Here is an 11,983-nt window from a genome sequence, read left to right as displayed (position 1 = left end):
AACGAAAATACGCGTACCGAACAGTTAAACTTAACACAATTCGATGTTCGGTATTTATACGTAGGATGACGTAATAAAAGTAATGTCGTAGTTGCTTTTCGTAAATTCCGTTGCACTTGCTTTAGTAATTTTTTTCTCGCTTTTTCTACCCGCCCTTCGATAAAAAAAGAAACGATGCTGACACGTTTGGTAGAGTAAAAAAATAAAGTTTTATCATCATTTGTGATATATACGTATACATCGACAAATTTTTCATTAAAATCCTTGCGTTGTTGTTGTTGAATTGGAACGTAAAAAAATATTAGCGAGTCTATAGGGAAATAATGGAAAAAAGGATGGACATGTTTTAAGAAACCGCTATGGCGAGTTTATTTGCTTGTCTTACGCGTGTATGGCTCATTAAGAAAGAGCTTACAATAATAAGATCGTCAATAACAATTTTTTTCATAAATTTAAAATCCAAAGATATATATATATATATATATATATATAATTGAAAACAGAAGAAAATGACAATACAATTTTGGAAATATATTAATGTCAAAAATTTAATTTGAAAAATATATTTTGAATAAGATGGCCAGTATGATATAATGAGATTAATATAAACTTGTTAATGTTTTTATATTTTTATAAATTTTAATTTCATCAATACTTATTATTAGTACAATTTTTAATATATATAAGATAATCTTTAAAGAAAAGTACAAATTTTGGTGTTCGTTAATGAATAATGAAAGTTCATTTTAATGTATTAAGTTTTTAAGATCAAATACATTTATAATTGTTGTATATAATTATGATAGCAACTATTAGTTACATGATTTAAATTCATAAAAAAACAGTTTAGTTAAAATTGGACGATCTCATTATTTCAATGCTCTTTTCACTTGAAGATTAAAATTATTTTGTATTTCTTTATATTGTTTCTTTCTCTGAGAATTTTTTATTTTAATATATTAAAACATATAAAGAATTATTTTTTGCAAATTACTAATCATAGAAAGAAAAAAAGAATTTATGTTTTAAGTGCAAAATGTAAAAGATATATAATCTATAGATATATAATTTTTGTCTTCTCGTTATTCAAAATAACATTGTTTTTTTTTTATGAATTAAAAAATATTTTAAAAATTCATAAATATTTTCCATAATAGAAAATAATTTATTATTAAATACTACTACATAATAAAAGTGCCAATAAGAAATCCTCATTAATTATATATTTATTATGTTATTATTATAAACTATGTCAAAATTTTACTTTATTTTAATTAATAATACATAAATGATATCAAAAGTTATAATTTGATGAGATATAAGAATATCAGAATAATAATGAAAATTAGATTTAAATTATTTTTTTTTTAAATTTTAAACTAACATAATTTTAAGATTATATTTTTGTTCTTAGAAACGATGATAAATTAAAAATAATTTTTATTATTTTAAAAGAGTATCTAGTCTTACAGTGTATTAATATTTCATTTTTTGATTTTATTCATAAATCGAATTAAATGATTTTATTTTTAACATACTTGGAATTGTATTAAGAAACACAGTAAGTATAGTTTTTCATTCTTTATAAAAATTATTGTAATTTTTCTCATTTAATGAAAAATAAGAAATATAATTTCATTACTTTTAAAAATAATAAATGAAATTCATATTTTTTAATAACAATAAAAATCACAAAAATGAGATTTTTTGATTGTTATTATAGATTTAACTTATAGATAGATTAATATATGAATTATCCATAAATTCAAAATTACGTTCGTATTTTTTATTACAATATAATAAAAATAATACGAATTTTTCAATTTCAATAAAATATTATAAGAAAGATAGAGATAAGGTATATAAATATTGATATCAGCGCCATCTATTGTATGCCTCAAGTGTAACACAAGTAAAAAGTATAAGAAATAATGAAAGAAAGAAAGAAATTCTTTTCGTAGTATATAGATATGTAAGTATATATACTTTTTTTGAGTACATGAATATAGTTTCAATATTAACCGTAATAAATCGCAGAGGGCGTAAGAAACATTCTGCTTTTTTCGAAGTCGGTATTTCAAAACGTTAGTTACAAAATTCCGTAAGATGTCATACTTATCTTATGCTAACCTCGTCTAAGATATAATCTTTAAAATTTAGAAAACGATATTACTATTCGAAGATAATAAAAATATATCAATATCAGATAAGTTTTGTTAGTTTAATTATTGAATGAATTATTTTCGATGAATTGTATTTTTTACGTCTTTTACATTCTTCGACCATAGTAAATTGTAAAACTGTAACAAACGTCTTGATTTTTCGAGATCGATATTTCAATACATATGACATAGATGATTTTCTTTATTATCAACATGTATTAAAATGGAATTTATATGAATAAAAAATAATGAAATATTTATACTTACATTCTTAAAATATTTTAAATTTGGAATATAATAATTTCAATGAAATGAAATTTATTTTGAATATCATTACAATTATTTTTATATTTTATCTTATTTTTTAACTGAAATAAATTTGTCAAAAAATCTTTACATCTTGAAGCTTTAAAATACTTATGAGAAATTAAAAAATAATATCTTTTATACGTAAATTAGAAACAACGATTTTCTCTTATTTAAAAATATTAACAATTAAATTCAAAACATGGAGGGATCAATAGAATAATCGCTATAAAATTTGTAATACAGTCGTTTTAATTTAGAAATTCTTGAAAGGAGACACTGATATGAATAATATAATCATATACGTATATACAATAAAGAGAATTTTCCATTCGTATTGTGTTTAAATCGTATTATTGCGTGTCTAACGCTATCGCGGGATTCAGATCGATGTAGACTGTTTATCAAGTTTCCCTACCAAACGAGAATTAATTGATCTGTACACCACTGTAAGTCGTATCGTTCGAGACATCGAGTTGTATATTTCTGTATATATTACACGTGTTTTCAGTTAGATTCGAATGATTTATGAAAAAAAAAAAAAAAAAAAAAAAAGTGTATTTCCCTCTTAAAAAAACAAAGTAATTTTTAAAATTATCATAAAATTTATTACCTCCATTTAAAATAATTCGTATAATTTATATCGTTTAAAATGCGTTGTAAAATACAAAAAAAGTTTATTAAACGTTGGAAAAAAATATTTATATACATATATATACACGGCTCGATGCCTCTGAAGATGTAATTTCTACAAATCTTAAAGGAATCGTCGAAGATTCTCGTAGATCGAGATTCAGAATAAAATTTCTCATGTGTCTTCAATACTTTGTATACCTTATTTATTTTTCTTTTTTTATCTTCGTATAATAATCATAAACGTACAATTTAAAACAATAGTGCTTGTGTGTGAGTGTGTACGTGTGTATGTGTATGCAATGTACAGGATAATCTTTAAGCTATAATACAATTTGAAATGAAATACAAATCAATAAACTATTACGTTAGGTAAACCTTCTCGTTTCATTATTTTTTTTTTTTTTTTTTGTTTTAATACAATTATTTTCACTACTGAATGACAATGTCCATTCTCGGCGTGTAAATATCTCGCTCCTCACTTTCCAGTCCTTTTTTTTTTTTTTTCCCCAAAATTTTTTTTTTTTTTTTTTTTTTTTTTTTGATCATTTCACGCGGCGCAACCAACGGCACCTTGTACAAGAGCCACGATAATCTTTATTTTTTTGTTTCCCTTTTTTCCCCCTTTTTCTCTCTTTTGTTTCTTTTAATGTTTCTGAACGTCTATCTACAGAGTTTCTTTTATCCTTACATTTCTCTCTCTCTCTCTTTCGCTCTCTCTCGCGCTCTCGCTCTCTCTCTCTCTCTCTCTCTCTCTATTATTCACTTTATTTATTTATTTATTTTTTTTCCCCGTTTATTTTGCCTCGCTTCTGTAAAATATTCATTATTAGGTTTACGATATGATTTTTCCCTCCTTCCGGTGGTCCTTGTGTGTGAGACCTCCGCTCGTTTGTCCGCACGAACCTCCTTTCTCTCCCGCTATATTACAAATTCCACACCCTAAACCCGGGTGATTGCTCGCCTAGAAAGTTACCGTTTACCGCTTAAATAATTAAAGCTATCTGCTATCTAGAGTCTATTCGGTATCTACAGAAGAACCTATATGCCTCGCGTCTCGTTTCGAGTAAACAAGAGAAAAGAGAAAAAAAAAAAACACCGTGAAAAGAGAAAGGGTGGGATTGTGTGTGTGTGGGGGGGGGGGAGGGGGTGGGGAGTCGATGAAACAAAAGGAGTTTTGCCGCAGCGCCGATCGTCCCCCGTTAAAATCAGGTTACATGTTGTTTAATCAGCTGCGCGGCAATCGGCAACGATCGGCTACGATCGGCGGCAATCGGTGACGATCGGTGTGGCGGGAAATTTTCGCGTCGTAACCTAATGAGATTGACAATCGGACGGTCTCATCGGGTTGTAAAATGATCGATTTGACAGGCATTGTATACATTTTTTTTGATCCCCGTCCTTCCTTCCTACATGTACATTCTTCTTTCATAGTTTATTGATTTTGTATTATCATATTGCCTGATATTTTTCGATGTCATTGGTGGATCGTCAACCCATGCGACTGGTCGATGTCATTAAGTTACGAGATGATATATTGTAATAATTATGGAAAAGATAATAATAATAATAATCGTAATAATAATAATAATAATAATAATAATAATAATAATAATAATAATAATAATAATAATAATAATAATAATAATAATAATAATAATAACAATAATAATAATAACAATAATAACAATAACAATAATAACAATAATAATCGTAATAATAATGATAATGATAATGGTAATGGTAATGATAATGATAATGATGTGATTATGATGATGATAATGATGATGATGATGATGATAAAGATAATAATAATAATAAAAATAAAAGTAAAAAAAGAAAATAATAATAATAATAATAATAATAATAATAATTATAATAATAATAATAATAAAAATAAAAAAATAATAATAATAATAATAATCATAATAATAGTAATAACTTGAATAATAAGGGTGACATTAGCATTAAAGGTGATAATAGTAATGTTTATGTATAGTTGACACTATTCCCCCCTATGGTTAAAAATTGACGAAAAAAAACCAACGTAAATTGAAAAAGAAAAAAAGAATGTCGGATCACTGATCTCTCAATTAGCAATGCCCTTTTTGTTTAAGTGTTTTCCTCACCGGTTGGCTGTCGATCGCATGTCGTCTTTTTTGCTCATTCATTTTCTTCTTTCGTTCGTTCGTCCACTTACTCTCCCTTTCTCTCTCCCTTTCTCTCTCTCTCTCTCTCTCTCTCTCTGTCTATCCGTCTCTGTCTCGCTCGCTCATTCATTCATTCTATCTATCTATCATTTTCTCACATTCTCTCTCTCTCTGTCTCTCTCTCTCTCTCTCATTCCCCTTAGCCATTGTTCGTTTAAATTGCGGACTAGAATTTAATCGAAGATTAAAATTTAATCTGGTAAATACAAGTTTGATTCGTAATATCGAGGATAATTTTTGCCCTTTGTCTCTCTCATACAAGCATACTCATTCACCCTCACTTCCTCTCCCTTCTCAGGCATTGATAGTGTACGGTAATTTTCATAATTATGACCCGTCGCGTCGCGCTTACCTTAAAGCCACGTTTCCATGTACATATTTCCATGTGTATATATATATGTATATATATATATATATATATACATCGGTGAAAGAAGACTCGTCTCAAAATTTGTTCTTTATCGACGATCAATTACTCATCGTTCGATCGTCTATAGTATAGGAAACGTAGCGTTAAGGAGTCGTTGTACATGGTCGCTTTTAGTTTCGTGTCTGTGAATAATACCGCTATTAGAGAGTTAAGTGTGGTAATTAAGTATAATATACAAGATGATGTACGTGTAATGTTTTCGCATGTTCCGAGTTTCTTCTTCTTCTCTTCTCTTTTCTTTCTTTCTTTCTTTCTTTTCTTTTTATCTTTTTGTACAGTTATTTACATATGGATGCAAGCTTTACAGTGCCACCGCTTTATAACATCCGGTTTAAAGATGCCGGCGCATCTTCATCGCACAGAAGAAAGTCTCCGGCCTTTCGGCACATTCGCCTTTCTTTCTCTTTCTCACACGCATGCTCTCTCTTTCTCCCTTTCATTCTTTCGCTCTCTCTCTTCTTTTTTTTTATCATCGCATATAAGCTCTATCACATTGGCTTTAAAAGCCGTGTCATTATCGCGATTAAAATTCGAATGGTAATAAAATAATACAATATAATCAATAATAATGATAATATTAATAATAATAATCGTAATAATAATAAAATAGCAGTGATAACGTAAGCCTAATAATACGGTAATATTGGTAGTAACTGATAACCTCGATCACCGATCGCTTCGTATCTCTCATTCTTTCTCATTCTCTCTTGCTCTCGCTCTCTCTCTCTCTCTCTCTCTCTCTCTCTCTCTTTCTCTACGTAGAAATAGAAAAAAAAAAAGAACATAAAGAACTATATTCATAAGTGGACAGATTTTTCTTTTCTTGATCCTGCATTGCTTGTCCATAGAACGGAAGAACAGCAAACGGAAACCACGAACTACGAATTACGATGAAAAGAAAAGAATAGGAGAGAAAGATAAGAATAAGATAACAATAATACTAACCGAAGTTCCTTGATGATTAATGCTTGCCCCTTCGGAAGTGAGATAGACAAGCAAGTAGCAGGATGAAGATATTGAGAGGACACAATTTTCTTTTCCTAATCGTTTACTTTACTCTGTTTATTTTTTTTTTTTTTTCTTCTTTTCCTTTTTTTTTCCTTCCTTCACGAAAGACGACGCGCCCTATTTAATAACCGAACAGACAAAAAAAGGTACGTAGTCGGAGAGCGGAGTGTAATAACATTAACAGCTTAATGACTATGGGATAGGAGAAGTGTATAAACAATATAACATGAATCACAATTATGCAATAATTATTAATCGCTCATCTTCGCCGCATAATTAGATAAAATTAATAATAATTCGATCTAACAACTTTCTGGTTACTCGTAGATTGCACTCTATCGAACCCGGACCATTTCCGTTCACCGATTGATCATCGTTTCTCTCTCTCTCTCTCTCTCTCTTTCTCTCCTTCACGCGATATTTTATTTTCACTACCTTTCGACCCCTCCAACAATTCCACCGAAGGAAAAAACGGAAGCGGCCAGGGTTTTTCTTTCGGATTTTTTTTTTTTTCGAGTGAATGTGCGACGAACGCCTTTTTTATTTTTTATTTATTATCTTCTTCCCCCCCCCTCCCCTCCCTCCCATCCCCCCCTCTCCAGGCTCTGTCTCGTCGCGTCTCACAGTCTTCTAACAATTATCGAATCACGCCGAACGTATATAGCAACTGTGCATACACCACACTTCTGACCCATCAACTCGCACAGAAACAACGCGTTGTTACGAAAAAAAGAGTTCCTTTTTTTTCCCTTTTCTTTTCTTTCTTTCTTTTTTTTTTCTTTTTTTTTTTTTCTTTTTGATTGAGCTCCGTCTTCTTGCTTTGATAAGCAACGTGTGTCTCCGACCACTCCAGTGGTCAGTTCATCCTGTCGGAAAATTGTTTCCGACAATTTTCGAATAATTTCACTGACATGTCTTTTATTTTATTATTTCTTATCTTTTCCTCTCTCTCTCTCTCTCTCTTTTTCTTACTCATTTTCTGTTTCACGTAATTCCTAACTTTGTATTTGCCTCCTCCCTATTGATAATGCCCTCGTGGTAGGCAGGAATCGACCAACCAGGCCTGGTCGAATCCTATGACTGGTTTTTTTTTCCCCCCTCTCTACGAACTTAACTAGGCCGTAGTCCACGCTAGAACGGGACCGCGTAACTCGATCGCAGCATTATATTTTGGCATGTTTTCTTCCTCTCTCTCTCTCTCTCTCTCTCTCTCTCTCTCTCTCTCTCTCTCTCTCTCTCTCGCTCACGCGGTTTCAAACACCGTTCTCCCGTGTCCAAACTCACGAAAACGGATATCACGAAAAAACAGCGGACACCATGACTCGATCTCGATCGGTCGTTTAATAATCCCACGTTTCTTCCGGCTCGTGTTTCACCACGCTTTCCTTGGGGCTCCCCTCGGTGGACTGCTGCGTCTGGTGGGTGGAGGGTGGCCTCGGCGACGCGACCGGACTGTTCTGGCCTGACTTCGGGCTTGGCAAAGGGCTGTCCCGGTCCTGGCCGTTGTTCCCAGAGACGGAGGACACGTCGCTCTGCGCGTCTTCCTCGTATCTGTCCTGGACAGGAGTGGGCTCCACCCTGATCGTCTCCTCCGCCTCCCTCTTCACCCCGTAGTCGTCGGTCTGCATCACGCACACACCGTTTATGATCACCTCGTCCCCCGCCCCCCTGGTCGGCTCCTGCCACTCGGGGTTCACCCACTGGGGCGCCGCAGGTTTCCTCCTGTTCGATCTGACCGTGGTAGGCGCTGTCGGCGTCTCCGCCGGCTCCCGCTTTATGCTACCCGCCGATCCCTCCGAGTCCTCGCTTCCGAGGTTGCTCATCGCGTCCTCCGCGTCCTCGTCCTCGAACTCCTGATTCGGCTCCCTCTTCAAGGCGCTCATGGACAGGTCGAGGCCCGAGCACTGCTCCTTCAACGCGTTCCCTACCAAGGCAGCCAGGTTGGGGTTGAAGTAGGGGGTGTAGGGTAGGGGAACGTTGCCCAGGCCCAACCTCTCCTTCTGTATCTCGAACAGTCTTTGGTTTAATAATACTCTGAACTGGACAGGGTCGAACGGTTGGCCGGGCTCCCTGGGCGACTGGGGCTCCGGCTGGCCGTGGGGCGTCTGCTGCTTCAGCCTCATCCGGTGATTGTGAAACCAGTTGGTTATCGTCCTCGAGGAGAGGGCAAGCTCGCCGGCGAGGAACTCGATCGTGGCCACGTTGGGGTAAGGGTCGAGGGCGAACGCCAGCCTGAGGGCCTCCTTTTGCTCCTCGGAGAATAGGACCCGTTGCTTCTTGGCGGAGGCCGGCCCCGGGCCAGGCGACGCCGCGTGGTAGAACTCGGCCGTGTCGTTGCTAGACGTGTCCGAGCTGTTGTCGTGGCCTGGGCCGCTGCTACGCCGCCTCTTGTTCGCCTCCCTGCGCTCGTTCTTCAGCGCCTGTAACCGGTCGACGTTGTGAGCGTCGGATAACCATAATTGCATCCTGATGAACGGTTCCCGTCCCTTTATGCTCAGCATGTGCCAAGGCTTGGGCTTGCTCAGCAACTCGCTCACGGAGCCCTGCGACAGCCCGAGCACGGCCTCGCCGAATATCTTCTGCCCGATGTTGTTTGCGAGCAACGCCTCCTTGATCTTCGTCGTGATCGTCTGGGTGTCCAGGTCCTGGGTCAACGCTGCCATTTCGTACACGCTCGGCGAGATGTGGGGATGGAGGCCGCGGAGGGGCGAGGGCGCCATCTGGTGGTGAGGGGAGTGCAGGTTCATCTGCTGTTGCTGCTGCTGTTGCTGCTTCTTCTGCAGCTCCTGCATGCTGAGCTGGGCGTGGGGGTGGTGGGGGCCGGGCGGAGTCAGCATCATAGGCGGTGGCGGTTGAGGGTGCTGAGGGTGTTGGGGACTCTGCTGAGGGGGGCCAAGTTGCATCGCCGCCGCTGCCTGGTTCTCCTGCTGGTGCTGCGCCGCTGCCTGGGCAGCCGCTTGCGCCGCTGCCTGCGCCTTCGCTGCGTTTTGAAGCTGTTCCTGGACCAGTTTCGTGGGAGGCATGGGCTTCATCGGTGTTCCGCAGGCTGTAAACGAGAACGGGCGTTGAAATCTTGTCGACCCCTCTTCCGTACTACTCTCAGAGTATATAGTCCGAAAGCTCAGTTTTACAGAATGTTAAACCTCTCTCTCTCTCTCTCTCTCTCTCTCTCTCTCCAACTCGTTCGAAATCACATTTCACACTCGAACACGTGTTTCTTTGCTTCTCTCTATTCGTGGGGCAGCAAGCATTCCAGCCACGGTCCATCAGAGCTCCCAAACTATGTCGTGTTTTTTTTGGTTTTTTTTCTTTTTAGTAAAATAACAAAACATCTATATTGACCTGAGTTAAACTTACGAGGCAGGCCACCGTAGCCGCCGGTCCTCATCAGCTTCTCAGGGGCGATCTTGTACTGGCTGGCCACCAATTTGTGAACCGCGTTGTCGTCCTCGAGGAACATCTTCATCCTGATGAAGGGCTCGCGGCCCTTCTGCGTCAGCATGTGCCACGGTTTGGGACGCGCCAACAGGTCGGAGACGGATCCTTGAGACAGGCCCAACACGGATTCGCCGAACAAACGTTGGGAGATGGAATACTGAGACAATTGTTCCTTCACCTGCGAAAAATCAATTGAGATCGTTTCGCGATCGAAAAATACGCAATATCACAACGATCGCGAGAGATAAAACGAGCGGGATCTTGGACACGACGCCATTTCGACGGTAAGGAAGGATAGGTTAAGCCGAAGCGACAGTTGCGCCACTTACTCTCTTAACTATATCCTCCGTATTCAAGTTATTGTACAAGTCGAACTGTTGTTGAGTGATGGGTGGAAGTACCGCTTTCAGCGGCCTCTGGTTGGCCGTGTGGTGAGTAGGCGTGGACGGTTGACTGATCAGACTATTGGTGATGGAGGCCATCCTCTGAAGAGGGCTAGCCGCCGCTGCACTCGAAAACTCCTCGCTAGGTGTCATTGCCGGTGGAAGTATCGAGTTGCCGAGAGGCGAACTCGCGCTGGATCCACCTGGCGTCGACTGTGGCGCCGTTGAAGCTTCCTGTTTCGGCCTCACCAGCGAGAAAGCGCTACCCGCGTGTCTCATCGCTTCCTCCATCTTCTCCTTCTCCTCCTCCGTAACACCGTTTATCATCTTCCCCCTCGGATCTTGCACCTTGCCCAGGCTCAGATCTTGGACGCCTCCGCCGTTCGTCGCCAGGTGGTGCTGCTGAAGCGCTTGCTGCTGAAGCGCCAACAGGCCGGGCAGCCCGGCCAATCCCGGCAGTCCGCTGAGCGAAGGGCTCTGACCCGGTGTGGCGTTCAGTTTCTGCATTTCACGGTGGTACGCGCCAAGTGCCAGCCGGAAATCCTCCTGCGTGCCGCTGAAAAAGTGCGTGAACATCGCGCCACTATTAATCGAGGTCACTTGCTGTCCTCAATAATGATCAATCGTAACGAGATCCCCCGTAACTACAATGGGGAGAGTGGATGTAATACGAGCTTTCGGCCAAAAAAAGCCCGTGTTTACACCTGACATTTTCGTGTTAAGTAACGAAACAGATATAGCGGCATATTAATTTTAGCCGCGCACGTCACTCCGTCGTTCGGCATAGTTCTCTCCGCGTGTTGCGCCCGGCCGCGATCCACCGTGACTCACATGATCTATGGGATGCGCTATCGGTTTCAGGATGTAGAGAGAGATATGTGCCTGAACTGTGTGTATATAGACCAGTCTTTGAACGTGCGTTCTTTTTTTTTTTTTTTTTTTTTTTTTTTTTTAACAAAGCACGTCTCGCTTTGTTAATTTGCAAATTTTCGCTCCACGCAAACGCGTTTCTCTCTTCTACTCGCCTCTCTTCTTCCATTCTCTATCCTTCTCGATTAGAAGGGATTTCGTTTATTACGCTGACGCGAAACGGTAACTCGACGATGCAGGAGAGTCATACTCTTGGCACGATGAGTATTTACGTTTTTTACGGGAAGGGGGCAGGGGATAAACTATTAAAATACGATGATACGATGATCTTTTCGTGTTTCGCGGAGAGATCTCTTTCTGTTGAATTGTGCCGATAAATTTTCTTTCCGCGCGACAGACAATATTTATCGAATGCACGACCGTGACGAAACGGAATTAAACCGGAATTTTCGATCGAAACGAAAATTACGCATGCTTTTGACAATTAATTCGAGATATTAATCGAATAATAATTTTTCCTTTTTTTTTTTTTTTTTTTTTTTT

At 38.2% G+C, this 11,983-nt stretch overlaps 1 protein-coding gene across 4 annotated transcripts in view; it reads right to left on the bottom strand.

The window, feature by feature from the left end:
• Positions 1-6,771: 6,771 nt before the first annotated feature.
• The window catches only part of LOC122718703 (homeobox protein cut), a 113,194-nt gene continuing 107,982 nt past the window's right edge, over positions 6,772-11,983 (bottom strand). For 2 of the 4 annotated variants that reach the window (XM_043943966.1, XM_043943967.1), the window contains exons 7-9: positions 10,517-11,153; positions 10,092-10,365; positions 6,772-9,795 (exon numbers count right to left, since the gene is read on the bottom strand). In XM_043943966.1, the coding sequence (XP_043799901.1) occupies positions 8,090-9,795; positions 10,092-10,365; positions 10,517-11,153 (2,617 nt within the window). In that variant the 3' untranslated portion in view covers positions 6,772-8,089. The remainder of the gene's footprint in view (positions 9,796-10,091; positions 10,366-10,516; positions 11,154-11,983) is intronic. The other 2 variants (XM_043943968.1, XM_043943969.1) reach the window with 2 other exon arrangements.

This window comes from Apis laboriosa, unplaced genomic scaffold (genome assembly GCF_014066325.1).
Source record: "Apis laboriosa isolate Shangri-la unplaced genomic scaffold, ASM1406632v1 scaffold68_cov148, whole genome shotgun sequence".
NCBI classification, from domain to species: domain Eukaryota; kingdom Metazoa; phylum Arthropoda; class Insecta; order Hymenoptera; family Apidae; genus Apis; species Apis laboriosa.
The sequence above is the reverse complement of the archived record's forward strand: the minus strand, read 5'-3'. Positions and strand labels throughout refer to the sequence as shown.